Consider the following 16882-nt stretch of genomic DNA (forward strand, 5'->3'; position numbering starts at 1 on the left):
AAATAACTCTCATTTCTTTTTTCCTATTTAATAACTCCTTCGTTAAGTTTACTATAGCATTGGCTACAAGCGTTGTCTCTGGTGTAAAATCTGAGGTACAAATTGACAGGGGATAAGTGACTTTTCTTGTGACTGGAAGCAACCTGAATCTTTTGTGATGTTTGGTGTATGGCAACCAACTATCACTAAGTCTAGCTTGCCTGAGTGGCAAGATGGACCGGAGTGCCCAAGGGGACTGGCTGTGACTGTTGTAGTCCTTCAGAAGTTCAAATTTTTTACTGGGATGGTGAAATCTGTTATAGACCATGCCACCAGATTGAGGTGTTGAGACAGACTACACCCCTATATTCACAACCTACACACTATTGTCAACATTTTGTACAAAATATGCCTTTTTAAGTATCATTTCAAAACCAGTAATTCACTGGCCAATAATATCATGGTAAAAAAGTATGTAACAACATTGTATGTAAAGTTATGAACATACACTGAACTCATGACTGAAGTGTGTTTACCAGACGGGTCTGGGGTGTGGGTAAACCTGTTTCTCAAAGGCAAAGGACAAGTTCACACCAGGCCAGGTGTCATCAAAGCTGTTGGGCCATCACCTATCACACAGCCATTCTTTGGCAAGGAAAGGGGACAGGAGCAGATCTGCATCTTAGCAAATCTCCCCTCCCAGACCACATGTCTCCTTGCTCTCAGCTGGAAAGAATTTTATCTTGGGATCACTCTTAGGAAGATGCATTTCAAAGGGTAAGGGAACTATAAAAGTGAAGGGCAAAAACACCCCAAGTTCTCTCTCCCTAGCCATCTCTCTTGAACCGAAAACAAAAGAATCCAGCTCTTTGACTTTGAGAGAGATCCTGGCCTGATGATCAGTCAGTAATGCTGTCAGAAGCACATCATAAGAATTTTACCTTGAACCAAACCTAGTTTGTAAAGTTTAAGTACTAGGAAGGGTTTCATCTTTATTTTTCTTGAAACCATTTCTGACTTTAATGCCGTTACTCGTACTCACTTAAAACCTGTCTCTTTATGGTTAGATAAACTTTTTGTTCTTTAGTCAAAATTAATCCAGTATTCTGAACTGTGTGAGTAACTCCATTTAAGATGGAAAATTGTATATTGTTCCCTTACAGGGTCAACATATCTTTGTTATCTGAACAGTCCAGGAGAGGGCTGGACAGTGCCTACAGAATACAATTTCTAGGGGAGAAATATGGGACTGGGAGTATGTTGGGGTCACCCTGCAAGTAATAACCCAGGCTGGTGGGAGCCAGAGTTTGGTTGGTGTCTTGCTGACAAGCATCTGTAGTCAAAGTTGCTGAACCAGAACTGTGGCCCTACATAAACACTCAGGGTGTGACCTGCATGTTGGCAGGCTGTTTGTGAGTGACCCGTGAGGGAGCTTCAATAGAAAAGAATTGCGAGACATCCAAGCTCACAGGGCAAGGGTGACGCAGCCCCTCACTGGTCTGGACTGCACCTCAAAAGGTTGGCACTCACGGTCATGAACCACTCCATACGGCGTGACACACAGTAAGGAAATTTTGGGTACACCAGCAGGGTCGACATAGGCCAGTTAGTGTGCAGCACATAGGTGTGTTTTAGAAATCACACCTCCACCCCCAGTGCATATAGCTGCACTGTATAGACAAGCCCTGAGTCAGTTACACCAACAACCTGATCCCTGTTCATTTTGTTAACCACAGCCAACATGAATGGAATTTCCCAAAATACCATCCATGTACACAGTGAGTCTTTTAGTGATCTCACACAAACTGTCCAATGTTGCCGTGTTATTCTCACACCAACATTTAAAAGTTAGTAAAATGAAGGCTGAGAGGGGATATCATTGCTGTCTATAAATTAATTAGGGAGGTAAACACCAGCAAGGTAGATGAGCTATTTAGACAAAAGGACAATGCTGGCACAAAACCAAATGGGTATAAAAACTGGCCATGGACAAACTGAGGCTGGAAATTTGAAGAAAGTTTCTAACCATTGGAGGAGTTAGGTTCTGGAACAGCCTCCCAATAGGAGTTGTAGAGCAACCAACCAACCTAGTTTTAAGATGAAACTTGATAAATTTATGATCAGGGTTATATGATGGGGTTGCCTGCTGCAGGAGACTGGACTTGATTACCCAGGAGGTCACTTCCAGTCCTGTACTGGACAGAATAAATGGAATGATCACACAATTTTCTCTCATGAAAGCTCAGAAGCCACCACGAGCTGAGAATTGCTGAGCCCACTACATAGCCTTCTTTGGCTCAGTGCTACAACCCCATTCATCGTAGCTGCAAGCAGAAAAGGGTGGGTTTTTTTAACTACTCTGGAAAGTAAAAACAGGCACCTTCTTACTTAGCAGACTTCGTGTGGATCCAGTCAATTGCAACCCCCCACCCCCCCAAGATTTTACTGCTTTCTACTTCCATTAGTGCTGCACATACTGGACTCTGTCCGGCTACAAGTTTGTGTTGTTCTCCATTATGGAAGTTCTATCAATTTGCCACATGTTTGTATCATTAACATTGAAGAGTCACAAAATCTAGGTAAGGAGTTGGGGGATCTAGAATACACTTGTTACTATGACGTGTGTCCATTAGCTGCAGAGACAGAGATATGCTTTTGTAAAGCGACAGTCTGCTGGGACAGTGAAAGGGTGGCTTGTTTCTATGGCATCCAAGTGCCTCTATGACCCCATCTCCCCTCATTCTTGGGGAAAACCTTCCCTGAGCTGGTATGGAGATTTGACCCTCCAGCCAATTCAGAATTCCTCCATTTCTGGGGCAAACAAAAGTCCAAATGAAGAATCACAACTATCCCAAGTCAATCCTTGTCTTCTTGGGGCAGGAATGTCCTATTTCTACTCCCGGAGGGGCAGCAGACATTTGGGGGAGGCTGTGACCTCCCTGTGCCAGGGGCTGCAGCCAAGATACCCTAACTAATGAAGCAGCTGTTCCCCTCAGTCTCAAACACCTGAGTCAGGTGCCTAATGGCTCTAACTCCCTTCCAGCTGACAGCAGGCTGTCTCTGTAGCTGAGCTGGCTCCCAGGCTGAGTAGCCAAAATGGCTCCTGGTCCCAAAGACAGAGAATTTAATAATGAGAGTGGGCTAAACACAGGATTAGGAGCCACAGACTCCTGGGTTCAATCCCAGCTCTAATATCAACTCCCTTGGTGACTTTAGTTAAGTCAACGCCACTGCCTCCAATGTACCATGTGAGAAACCAGGACACAATTCCTCACATACCAGTCCTTGGAGGGGCGGGGTGACAAGCGGTTAATGTTTGTGAAGTAACTCTGTACAACTGCCTAACATTCACCAGAGTGCACACAAAACCCTCTGCTGACTGGAGGCTTAGCACCCCAAGACCTCACCTATCCCCATCCTCCACCAACGTTTATTGAAAGTTGGTACCTTGGAAACTTTTCTAAATGTTGGAAGCAGATGGCATGAAGATCATTCCTTTTTACCTGGTAGTTCAGAGAGATTTGGGAGCACCCAAAGAACTGTCACACTGATCTCCCCCAAACCCTCAGGTTGTCACTGGACAAGAGTAATTTACATTGGCAGGGGAAGGTGTAAACAAAGTTCCACAAGCCCACTGTAAGCTCTCCCAGTTGGCTCTGCAATTCAGCCATAACTAAATATCCTGAAAGAACTGACAGAATGAACACTTCACAACACAACACATTGGATTTATTCATCCAATCATATTGGTATCAAAGTGAAAATAATCAGTTTAAGATCATCTCTTGGATAGGTGCCATCAAATAATTTACATCTAAAAATGAGGCCTTGCTTCCTAAGGGATTTGCCATACAACATACATAGTATGCCATCTTTAACAATGCTTAAGAGAGATATGATCCTAAGCACTGAAGAGTTTTATAAAAGTTTACATTCTCATCCTATGGGATGTACAGAACTATGTAGTTTACACAGTTTTACTATCATCCAAAACATCACGTTTTAGATGTATTAGGCATAGCAAGAACAAGATACATTTTGTTTCCATAGGAACGTAAACACAGCTTGTCACTATTGACATGCTTTCCCATACATAGTTATTAAGTCAGTTCAACATGTACAGTTTTAAAGCATTCTGTTCAGCTTATTAGTGATTAATACAACAATCAGGAATTCTCTCAACATTACTGGCAGCAAACTCATCGCTGCCCTAGACATACTTGCATCAGCTCTAATGTACATAACATTCAGAATCACGTGCAGGTTCAGGGCCAGTATGCTTGGCTTGTGAGGGGAGGTTGCACTGCTCTCATAGCACAAAGCTGGCCTAAAGCCAGTGGAGGATTCTCCCTTCTCAGAGAACCTCCATGTGCTGTGGAGCCACCACAGAAACTCCTTACATACCCCCCACTTTTTTCCTGGTGTGGGAAGAACAGACACAGTGACCAGTACACCCCCATGCCCCAGTGATGCATAGCTCCAAGGCCCACTGGTGGCTGGCATGGTTCACATCAATCTAAAGGCTGCCCTAATCTGCCCTGAGAGACTGGCCGAAGGCTGAGCCAGCTGAAGATTGGGTAGGATTGCCAAAGATGGCCCAAAGTCTTCCCAGCCAAACTTACAGTGCGTGCAGCTCAGTCATACTGGAGGATCTGCCCCCAAATATTCAATTTTTTTCAATGAAAGAATTTTTCTACTTGTATAAAATTTAAATAGCCCACAACATGTAAAGTGCATGTACAAAAAACACACAGTGCATGGAAAGTCTCCAGATAACAATATTCCGAACAAGGTGTTCTTTTCTCCTTCGTATTGTTGGTTTGCTGTCAAGGAACATGTTATTGCTTGGGATATATTTACCAGAGTCCACAAATCAGTTAGCTTAATCAGCTGTGCAGTTAAAAGCAGTTCACATTTTACAGCTCAAAAAGGCACTATGTTATACACAAAATTAGCTTGAAGAGACAGATTTCCAACTCTGAGCAGCAGACACAAGAAATCACTAGAGTCAGTCGTATTCTAATGTTGGTGGTCCCCTAACAATGTTAAAGTAGCCAGCTAAAGCACCAAGGTCTATGTACAGTGACCTTTGCCTTTTTAACAACTCCGATTCCTCCGAACTCCCTGTACACGAAGATGAATCTGAAAAGGAAAGAGGTGAAATGTATTAATGCCTTAGAATCCAAGAAAAAAACTCATTTAAAACACTGCCAACATTTTTTAATGGCCTAATTTTTATTTTTACTCTTTTTTGGACTTTTTAAAAAAAGCTTAAATTTTTAAACAAACTATTGTAAGTCATCGGCATCTCCAGACAAATAAAAGGGCCAGATTCACTCAGAGTGGAGGTGGGTGGGCTGGAACTGGTTCCAGCTCCTAGGTTCCCAGAGCCCTGATGATAGAGCAGAATGAAAATTGTATCTGGTCTCTAAAGGCCCTTATACCAGAGGGGAATTGCCAGAGGGAAGCAGAGCTCCATCATCCCGACATTCCCCGAAGCCAGGATTCCACAGGAGAGGCTGGCGTAATAGAGGGAGCTCTGCTGGCATTATGCCAGTTGAGAACTACCCTCCACTGGCCAGATTACATCTCCATTTAGGCAGTGCAAAATACAGAATTGGGGCTGGGCCTCTGCTTTACTTAGCACATAATTTCAGAAACTGCAATGGTTCTGAAGAAGCTGTTGTAACCTCAGAACTCCCTTGAGCACTTTTATGAGTGTCCTGGGCACTCACACACCAAACTCAAGAGTCCCAGATTAATGGCCAAATGTCCCTTGATCCTCAGTAGAGCCCTGCCTCTGGAGTACTGTAGCGGCCAAAGGACTGTGCACCTAACAAAGCAAACAGCAGGACGGCGCCATTATAGAAACACAATTTCATTTTTATTACTTTAAATGCTGCTAGGGTTTTGTTGCACTGTATTACTGATTATGCACGTGCATAGGTGTATTTTTAAATTATTTAAATCAAAGTAAATAAAAGAAAGCATTTCATCAGGGTTGGGGCTTTTGTTTGGTTGTGTTTTGTTTTTCTAAGTGCCTATTGCCAGGATGCATCCACCAAATTTTACAAGTATTTGTAGACTACAAATATTTTAAAAGAAAGGAAAAGAGACACACAGTCTTAACAGCTTGCTGGCGACAGATCTCCCTTCGGACCTGATATTATATTCTTGAACCCCGTAAGGTTTTAACTGATTCATGCCTCACCCTTCATAAGCATGTATCACACACAGTATGGTAGGTTGGTATGTGGGTAATCATTTGCTTTTTGTTTTTAAACAGCCCCTTTCAGAGGCCTTCTATGTCAGTGCTGTGACACTCCTCAACTTCATGGTCAAGGTATAAAAGAGTTTTTAAAATAAAACAAAGTCATATTAAAAAACTCCCAAACTAAAAGCTAATAATAAAATGGCCTTATTACTGGAGAGAGTTCAAACAATTCACAAAAGTAATATGTACTTTTAAAAAACTGTCCTGGAGGACTGCCAGGGTTTTCTGGCCAGCTGATTCTTCTGGAATTACAGAATTTAGGCCAAATTCTGGTCCTATTGAAGTCAATGGGAGTTTTGCCACATATTTCACTGAGACCTGCATTTGACCTCATCTTGTCAAGATTTTTACTGAGCTCTCATGTCAAGAGGCCCTGAAGCCCTTTAGCTTTGTTTGTTTCAGTGAATACAATGTAGACAGGGAACACAGTATAAAAGTACAAGAGTGGGAAGCTTGCTGTTGTACCCGCAATGTTTTCTGGCAACTCCAGCTCCTTCCTCGTCAGCAGCCTTTTCCTTTCAAACAGGGCTGAGTCCAGACTTTGGCACCGTGGCTGGTCCTCTGGTGGCGGATGCAAGGCCTCATGTTTTAGTAAGTCTGCAGCAGACAGTCTGTGATTAGGGTTCCTTTCCAGAGCAGCTTCCAGCAGCTCTCTCATGCTGGTGCTGCAATCCTCTGCAATGTCCTCTAACGGGGGCGCTTGCTTGTGTATCTAGCAAACAAGAAGGAAAGACTTCTCAGCATTAAGATGATAACTTCCTCATAGCCACTGGCAGTTTCGACAATCGGGAATTCCCCTCTCATAACTCACAAGTTATAAAAACTTGCCACTCTGGCACTGTGCTGAACAGTCACAATGGAATAGGTAATCATGCAAACCTCACCTGGTTTCAGGTTTAAATGTAACCTGAAGATTCAGACTGGTTTAGCCAAAGGTCTGTAAACCTTCTAAGCAAACTGGAGCCCATTTAAGGCATTGTGCATGAGAAATTCGCCAGACTTCAGTGCAAAACTGGGTGAAATTTAGAGGTTTTTAGTTAATTTTGCTCTGGGTTTTTTAGGTTTCTTCAAACCCCATAACGGCAACAAATGTGAACCTACGTGCACTTGAAATGACTGAGTTTCGCACAACTCTAAGATCATCCTCACAGCACATCCAAGTGCCGTAGAATGGTAGCTGTTTAATCTTAATATTGGCTCTCTCTCAGTCTCTGTGTCTCCTCCTAAGTTATCACAACCTGCTTTTCTGCTCTATAATATTTCTTTCAGAGCTGGGCCAATGGCATCATTTCTCTGGCAGCGAATACTTTCACACTCCCCTGGAAGGTTGGGGATTTGCCAACAAGAACCCAGCGGTCTCTCTCTCTTTGGCTGGCTGATCTAAGCTGTTCTATGGATACTTACTATATAGAGGTACGATGGATATGAGGTGCGAGGGTATCGATTCACCCACGGTGGGCTGCCAGTCTGCATGTGAATGATAGTAGCCCCCATGCTGTAGATGTCCGCTTTTGTCGTGTGGCCTCTGCAGAGTATCACTTCGGGGCTCATGTAAATCTGGGAAGTGCATTCAAAGGAAGGTGAGCCTCTGCTTTTGCCTTCCCTCTAGGTTAGGCACCACAATTGGATAGTGATATCCCCCCCTCCCCATTTGTTCAAGCGTACACCCTGCATGTCCTCAAAATGCAGCCATCACACTTTCCAGTTCAGCCAGGAGAGAACTTCATTTGGAGCCAGTCAGCTCCATTCAGTAATCAGCTGGCCAGGCTGCCTGAGGCACTCCCTCTTGCTGGTAGATGAGGATGCTGTCTGCACAGCACTCCCACAGCTCATGGGCCTGGAGAGCTAAATTTCAATAGGCCATTGCACTGTCCACCCATTAGGTTTGCAGGCCAGTATATTTGCTTTAGTGTACATTTCACCCTCATCCAACACCCTCTAAACAACTGGTAAAACAGCACTGGCATTATCCGAAATCATCCTGCAATAAGAATGGCAAAGAATCCTGTGGCACCTTATAGACTAACAGACGTATTGGAACATAAGCTTTCGTGGGTGAATACCCACTTTGTCGGATGCATGTAGTGGAAATTTCCAGAGGCAGGTATAAATATGCAAGCAAGAATCAGGCTAGGGATAACAAGGTTAGTTCAGTCAGGGAGGATGAGGCCCTCTTCTAGCAGTTGAGGTGTGAACACCAAGGGAGGAGAAACTGCTTTTGTAGTTGGCGAGCCATTCACAGTCTTTGTTAAATGGCTCGCCAACTACAAAAGCAGTTTCTCCTCCCTTGGTGTTCACACCTCAACTGCTAGAAGAGGGCCTCATCCTCCCTGACTGAACTAACCTCGTTATCCCTAGCCTGATTCTTGCTTGCATATTTATACCTGCCTCTGGAAATTTCCACTACATGCATCCGACGAAGCGGGCATTCCCCCACGAAAGCTCATGCTCCAATACGTCTGTTAGTCTATAAGGTGCCACAGGACTCTTTGCCACTTTTACAGATCCAGACTAACACGGCTACCCCTCTGATACCTGCAACAAGAACTTAACCTTGGAATGCTCTGTGTGGCAAGTCACATACAGCGTTACCACCAGTCACCACTCAGATAACAGAGCTGTGATTGCAGTATAAATACCTGCTGAGACAGAGAGAATAGCCGTAACCATCCCTCTAGGGCTTTCAGAGGGGACACAGGTGGGTCAGTGGCAGCTAAGCCATCCACTGATGGCACAGCAACCTTGCAAGCCAAGCAGGCAGTGCTGAGGGTGAGGTTGGAGGGAGATGAAGGCCAGCAGGAAGCACAGCATGAGTCTTTCCCTCTAGGCCCTAAAATTCATGGGGTAGCCTGTGCGCATTCCCACAAAGCTTTACCTAAAGTTTGAGTCTCCACATCCCCATTCGCCACAATCCCACTTAGGTCTCTCATGAGGCTGCAGTGCACCAACAGCACAGCAACCACAGAGGACTATTGCCCCCCCGTGTCTTTTTTTTTCCCTCCAAAGAAGGTGGAAGGTGTGTCTATGCACTAAGGGACTGGATGAATTTGCGTATGCCTTGTGAAGGTACAGGACTCTGAGCACCTAACTGGCTTCACACTACAGAGTCATTTAATTAATCCTACACAAATAAGCAAGTGTGTTTTTCTCATTAAGCTGAACTTGGCTCATACACTCTTGGTCTAATTCCAAGCAAGCCTAACTCCACCTTTCCATGCCACAAACCTAAATATTCCCCATTTACACACATCTTCTCCCTCCCTTGGAAAGTCCCCCTCAGGATTTCACCTCTTTCCTACCACACAGCTCCATAACCAGCACTGTCGTACAGAATGAAAAGGCATTTTGTCAGCTTAACGGCACAGAGCTAGTTATTTTTAGTAAGGTAAAAATGTCTCAGTTCTGAACTCTTCTGACTGGAAAGCCAGAAAAAATGTTCCAGCATCCTCCTCAAACAAAATGTTCCCTGAAATATCAATTGCGTCTTTGAAACGTACTAGTCTGTGCTGCCCTAGCAAGTAGCACGTCACTCCTCCGGAGAGGGTTATGTAAATGTTTCCTTTAAACACGTACTTATTCTTTGCTCAGAAAGGCTATCAAAATGACAAGAGTCAGCATTCCAGCGGAAACATTTCCTGTAGCACAGCCTTTTTGGCAATACTAAGCAAGGCCATGCTTTCTTCGTCCATCCAAGCCAATTGCCGCTTCTCGGTCGCTAAGCAAGGCCCCAATCTTGGAAAGACTTAAGCCTGTGAGGAGCCCCACTGGCTTATCCAAGAGCTTACAGCTGTGTGTAATCGGGGCCTAAAATCTATTTTAGACACCTATATGGGGGAATGTCAGGTTTGAGGATCCTGCTGGGGCTTAAGCGAAAGCTAGGCACCAGGTGTCAGAATGGAGGTGGATTTGCGCGTGCTCACCAGCAGAAACTTAGGCACCTAGGGGATTTAGACGTCTACAGGGTTGGGTGCAGCTGAGCGGGGGGGTTGGGATCCAAATGTTGGATTTAGGCATCTAACTCCCTTTGTGGAGCTATCCCTCGGAATAACACACCAGCCCTACTGAGGTCAATGGGAGTTTTACCGTTGGCTTTAGTGAGACCAGAATTTCGCCCTTGGATCTGGATTTAACCATAGTTAGTAAATGGACAAGTTTGAGGATAATAAATCAAATTCACAAGATAGAACAGTCACACTTCCCCAGTCACTAATCTAAAAAGTCAATTGTAATTAAGACTATGTCACAAAATGAATTAAGTGTGAGAAAAACTGATTTTTAAAAAATGATAAAACATTAATTTCACTAAAGTCTTCTGGAAAGTCTATTGCATTGTAACGATTCTCAATGACACAATCACAGGGCTTTTCCTTGTGCACACATTCCTACCTCTGTTCCTCGGAGGTCTTTGGGGTAGTAGGTGTCGTCTGTCATTTGAACACTTAGACCAAAATCCACCAAAACGGCCTTAGTTGACATGAAAACAATGTTGCTGGCTAAAGGTAAACAAACAAAAAAGACAGGGTTTTAGGTTCTAGCAAGCTGGTGCCATTTACTGTGCAACATAAACGTCTTGTGCAGAACTAGAATGGGAAAAGGGAAGACAGCCCAAGCTCTAGCTCTAAACATATATTTAGCCTATATGTCACTTCACAGATCAACACCATCACCGGCAGCAAGTTATTTAGCTCTAAGTATTACATGGATCTTATAGGTCAGACTATTTTCCAACAGTGAAAGCCACAGGGATGGCACTGACAATTCCACAAGGGTCATCTCGAGGTGTTTGGGCTTCATGAAGCAGGTAAATGGTATAGCCTCCAACTCCTTAGGGGTCCTAGGATTCAGAGCGGAGAGGGATTTCACATGTAGGGTTTTTCCTCTCTGCAGAGCTCTGAGCCCTCAGCCTCACTGGCAGCTGTCATCATTCAGTTGACATGGTCCCACTGGCTTCCCCCACCACCCCTGTGCCTTACTGCCCCTCCTGTACAACTCAGCAGTGCGGAATTGAATTGAATACTGTTCAGACCAATAACTTCTTGATGGTTTTCCTAGTAAAAATGATTGGGAAGGGAGAATGCACGGAGTGGCTATTCCCCTGGCCACAGGCCTGCTCTGAGTCTCTTTCAAGGTTTCCTACACCCAGGCAGGATTGTCTTTTAAATCAGAGTGCGGGCTACATGCTACAATAGTTATCCTAGAACTTGAATGCAAGTACCAAGTAATCTGCAGAATCACATATTTATTATGTAGTTGTATCTTTCAGGATAGTGAACATCATACTTTAAGTTGCAAGAAAAATCATTAGTGTTGTTTCCAATTGCTCTTAACTTAAAAAAAAAAAAATAAATAAAACACCCAACTCTTTGGGGGATGAAACTTTCCATGTTTAAAAACAACTTATGGGTTGAGATTGTTTGTTTGTGTCTGGAAAGTCTGAGCTAAATTCTTGCAGCTATTCTTCTTTTCAAATGAGTAGAGGAAGCTATTTGTATTTTAAAAGGGGACTTTCTGCTTGCCCAAAACTCAAAAACCAAAACCGCATCCAACCTTGTGGTCCCTGAGAATCCACCTTTGTTCAAGTTGAAAAATGAAGCGGACTCGTCATTTTGCACCTTACTGGTTCTTTAAGTGAGCTTTCGGCTGTTTTTCTGGTTATGAGTCTGCTCTCTGGTTTCACAGATTTATTAACATCTATCTGTTAGCACAGTTGTGAAGATACAGATTAATATGGTATGAAAGTGAACAAGAGAGTGCAGAACATGACCCTGCTACAAACACAAGTAGTAACTGAGAGAGGTACCTGAAACTGCACTTATTGTTCCCTAGACTACAAAGTTTGAGATAAGTGCTTGAAATCTTATCTGGGTAAGCTCTAGCACAAGACTTCCAGTAACTCCTCATTTTGGCCGGGCTGCAAATACCAAGGGCCTGATCCTAAGCTCACTCAAGTGAATGGGAGGACTCCTATTAACTTTCATGGGCTTTGGATTGGGCCCCAAAAGAGCAGTTTCTTGATATCACAGCATTTTAGCCAGGGGTTAAAAATAAGGAGCTCAGAGAGGTGCAGCTGAAAGCCAAGGGGGAGTTTCTCCTCCTGTCCCTCGCCTGGGGGAGCTCTGCTCCCCTGAATTTCTCCTCCACTGGGGGATGGCGAAGGGAGGATTTGCTGGTAGGGGAATCTGAAGCGGATCCTGGAGTTTGAGATTTCCCCAGCAACAGAACCTGGAGGGGAAAAAAATATTGTCCCAGCTGGAAGTCCTTTTTGACCTCTTCTCCCTTAAAGAAAGATTCATCCCTTCCACAAATGTCCCCTCTCTTCTACCTGGAAGGCGAGAGGGAGACACCCACTGCAACCTGCCCTCCTCCAAAAGGAGACAGAAGACTTCATTGCCAGCTCCAGAAATTTTACATAAATTCACTTCTGAAACTTCAACTTGTAGAATGGATGAAATATCTAAAAGCTCCAGAAAGCAGAGACAGTCTCCTCCTCCCCATCCATTTTTACGGTTAGTTTTGTACCAAAACACATTCTCCACCATGGTCAAGCTCTTCATTCAGATAGAAACAGGAGGAGGGGAACACCACTGACATCCCCCTTCCCTGCTCAGTACACTGAACACACATGTGGTTTTGTCTGGCTAGCTGCAGGCTGCTTGGCTCCTTTCAGACATAATTCTTCTCTCATCCTCATTCTCCTGACAATGACGCATCTTGTCACCACAAGGTGATGCAATGCATCACCACCACACAGCATCCAAGCTTGTGGTGACAGCCATCGAAATGGGTGCTCTCAAGCCCACGTTTTGATCTACCTAACCAATGCTCCTAACCCAGCCAAAACAGAGAAGTGAAAAGGTGCTGGAAACAGGGGGGGGGGGGGGGGGGGGAGAGGGGAGGAGGAGTTGAAATTCTTTCAAACCTCAAATATGTATCATTTATTCTATCAGACCCATCATTCATATATAGTGTTTAGAAAGGCTTTTAAGTAATTCCATTCTTACGGTCAATGACTGAATTACTCTGTAAGATATTTACTGGAAAAAAAAAAAAAGACACACAAAATGCAACTAGGAAAAAAAATGATTTAACTTAATAGTTGCCACTGTTTCAAAGTTTACTTGTAAGATTTTTTTTTTAAAAAAAAATCATATGCACAGATTAAGCAGCTCTTGACAAACTACTGTGGCCACCATTTTGTGTATTGTTAATCTAACAATGAGTTCTACTGTTTCAAACCCCCATGTTTAGCAAGAATCAGCTGCAAAATAAATATTAGAGGCCAAATACTAATTAAGAACCATGCTTCCCTGAGAAAGACAAGCAGGATTTGATCTCTGGTGGTGTTGCTGGGCAGAAGTCATATTTATGGGTTCTAGCACTTACAGGCGCCTTGATAGAAGGTAAACTATAATCCCCAATAAAAAATTAATCATGTGCCTAGTTCAATTACAGAGTGGGAACAAAGTCTCAGAAACAGCAATGCAAAGCCACAACACAAAAACCAACACTGTAAAATGAAAACAGAAGGGCAAACTGTTCACCCTGGGACAAAACAGACAGAGGGGCAAAGTTTTCGCCCAATCGATCAGAGTGTATGTTTTAACTCTTCAGGTTCTTTTTTTCATTTTGAATTGGATTACTTAAGGGGCTCTAACGCTCCCGCCCAGAACAAACAGTGATGTTTCAGTGCACCAGAATCATTAAAGAAAAGCAGTAAAAAGATAAGTTTAAATAGCTTCTATACTGAGGGCCTGATATTGTGAGATACTGAGTGTCAGTCAGCCAATTCCCCTCTAATGCCAATAGGATTTGATGGTCCTCAGCACCTCAAAACTGTCCTCTACAGTAGAAGCATTAAAAAAAAAAAAGTGTAAGTATTCTGTGTGTAACAAGGAAAAGAAATAGCCTTACAAAGAATGAAAGATACATACGTTTTATATCATGGTGGATGACTCCTTTTGAGTGAAGGAAATCAAGTCCTTTGAGGATATGCTTGGTCACCCAAATGATCTCGAATTCTCTCATAGGCCCACAGCTCTCCAACTTTTCCATGACAGATCCTCCCTCTCCTGCTTCCATAAAGAGATGGATAGTCTCATCCCACAGGATAGCACCATACAACTCAGCAATGTTCTCATGGCGGAAGCGGACCTGGATTTCAACATCTGATGGTTTGAACTGTTCCACTGGGACCTAGCAAGTTGAGACAAAACACAGACAGACCAGCTTGAACAAAACTTATTCTGAAGTTAGCCGTTCTATGGCTAGGTTTTCTATATGTAAACTGGTTTCACAAAGGCAAATACAACTATTTAGTCATTAAAATAGGCTTATTTTTGCTCTCTTGAATTGTTCCTCCTTTTGGTTTCAGACACATCCTGTGTAAAACAGACGCAGCTTTTGGACTTATGCCCAAAGAGACTGTACTGTCCCAGACAAAGCGATTTAGCAACATCCATTCCCATCAAACCCTAAAGGAGTATGCAAAATTCTGACCAGACTTCCTGGCTCAGAAAAAAGAAGAAAAGAAAAGAAAAGCTCCATTTTCTGATTAGCCATCTGAAGTCTCATCTATACTCTGAGAATCACCTCCTGCTGCTAACATCTGTCTGAACAGGTGTGGTTGTCCCTACTTACACTTGCAACTAAACAAACAAGTTCAGCAACTTGAGAAACCTGGGTTAAATCCTGATCAAAATCACAAAGCTACCGTAGGTACGATGGTAAAGAAAGTCACTGTGAAATGACCACTCGGATTTTGTTTATTCTTTAAGTGGCATTGATAGAAAATACAGAGCTGTGATCTGCAGCTACAAAGGTCAATGGCCATTCTTTTACTCCGCATTCACTGCCCCGAACCAGCTGTTTCAGAGGTTCATTTTTATTTCATTGAGAAGTACTGTTTGCATCGTGCACAGCTACACAATCCTAAGTCTGAGGTGTGCTGTGGTTAAGTGCCAAACTAAAGAAGTCCCAGTTTGGGTGCATGGGGTGGAAAAGGGCATGTGAGTCCCTCCTTCCAGCTCTTCTGCACAGGGGAAAGCCAGGTCCATGTTCCCTGAGCAAAGGCAAGAAGGGCACCCACTCCTGGCACTGTTACATGGCCCATAAGGGGGGATGGGAAGGCATGGAGCACGGCTCCACCTGAGCCTTAGTTTGGCCCGATGTGTTTATTACTAAAGACAATATAGTACTTTGAAGTTAAATGCGGAGTTGTTTCCATACAAGAGATGGGCCTGACACAAAACCCTAGGCTGTGGAAAATCATGGATTTTTTTCTACTTACAATACACCCAAAGCAAATATGGAAATAGCACATATTTAGTCTCACTTAAGCCGATATAGGAAAGCATTTATACATGAGCTTAAGTCCCAGTGAAATCAATAGCACGTAAGTGTGTTGCTGAACTGGGGCCTTAATGCAAGCCTCTCTCATTCAAAAGAAAGAGTCATGATGAAATCCTGGCTCCATTTGAGTCAGCCAATGAGAGTTTTGCCATTGACTTCAATGGGGCTAGGTTTTCATCTCCGATGTTGTGTTATACTGATGGCTGTAAGATTTAATGTAACTACTTTGTAATGTAACTACTAATGTAAGCAACAGGTCTGCTCAGCACTGCAGTTACACAAATCATTGTATGTTTTCAGAATGCTGAAGCTTTTACCTCTTACATCCCCCAAATGAGGGTTTTCCTCTAAAGAAATGCACTTTCTTAAAAAATGCAGAATGCAACATTTCAACATTTTGGCTGACAGTGCAGCAGGAAAAAAAGCCATGCTTAGCAATTCAAACACTAATCACTCTTCAAAAAAATGAATTAGTACAAAGGTTAATTGTAGAACGTCTCCCCCTCCCCCCACTAATCCAATAAAACCAAAAGCGATACCCGCAACTAGCACTGAAATTAAATGCAGAAATATCTTCTTTTAACGCGTTAAATATATCACATTGCACAATATTTATTTGGGGAGAAAAGCACCATGCTAACATACCAGCTTGCATGCCATTCGCTTTTTTGTCTCTCTGTCTTGTGCCAAGTACACTTTCCCAAAAGCTCCTCGAGGAATAAAATCAGAGCCAATATTCCTGTAGGTCAGCTTCCATGGAAACAAAAGTACATCGGAGTCAATTTGATAGCGCCCATTTTTTGGAGTGATCTATAAAAGAAAAAAATAGCAAAGAAACAAATGTTAGAAAGGTAGGTACTTCAACTTCAGAAAATTCTACACGTGCAGTGAAAGGGTCATCACTTAAGTCTACTTAATTCAGCATTTCCTGATCAACACCTTTGCATACATGTGATTCCTATGATATAATTTAGTCATCTTTATTTAGAAACATAGAATGAGAATAGCATGAGGCCTACTCATTACTGGCAGATATATTTACATTTTTATCCAATGATTAATCTTCTATAAGTTGCAATTAATTGCCTGGCAACACCACCACATTTACTGAGACTAACCATGAGGGTTGTGCATAATGACAGGTTTCAGAGTAACAGCCGTGTTAGTCTGTATTCGCAAAAAGAAAAGGAGTACTTGTGGCACCTTAGAGACTAACCAATTTATTTGAACATAAGCTTTCGTGAGCTAGAGCTCACTTCATCGGATGCATGCACCCGGTGA

General features: G+C 43.1%; 1 protein-coding gene across 3 annotated transcripts in view; it reads right to left on the bottom strand.

Annotated features, from left to right (window-relative positions):
• Positions 1–3729: 3729 nt before the first annotated feature.
• The window catches only part of MAP3K8 (mitogen-activated protein kinase kinase kinase 8), a 34072-nt gene continuing 20919 nt past the window's right edge, over positions 3730–16882 (bottom strand). For all 3 annotated transcript variants that reach the window (XM_074946151.1, XM_074946152.1, XM_074946150.1), the window contains exons 3-8: positions 16247–16411; positions 14185–14446; positions 10640–10746; positions 7658–7810; positions 6719–6965; positions 3730–5121 (exon numbers count right to left, since the gene is read on the bottom strand). In XM_074946151.1, the coding sequence (XP_074802252.1) occupies positions 4988–5121; positions 6719–6965; positions 7658–7810; positions 10640–10746; positions 14185–14446; positions 16247–16411 (1068 nt within the window). In that variant the 3' untranslated portion in view covers positions 3730–4987. The remainder of the gene's footprint in view (positions 5122–6718; positions 6966–7657; positions 7811–10639; positions 10747–14184; positions 14447–16246; positions 16412–16882) is intronic.

This window comes from Natator depressus, chromosome 2 (genome assembly GCF_965152275.1).
Source record: "Natator depressus isolate rNatDep1 chromosome 2, rNatDep2.hap1, whole genome shotgun sequence".
Classification (NCBI taxonomy): Eukaryota; Metazoa; Chordata; order Testudines; family Cheloniidae; genus Natator; species Natator depressus.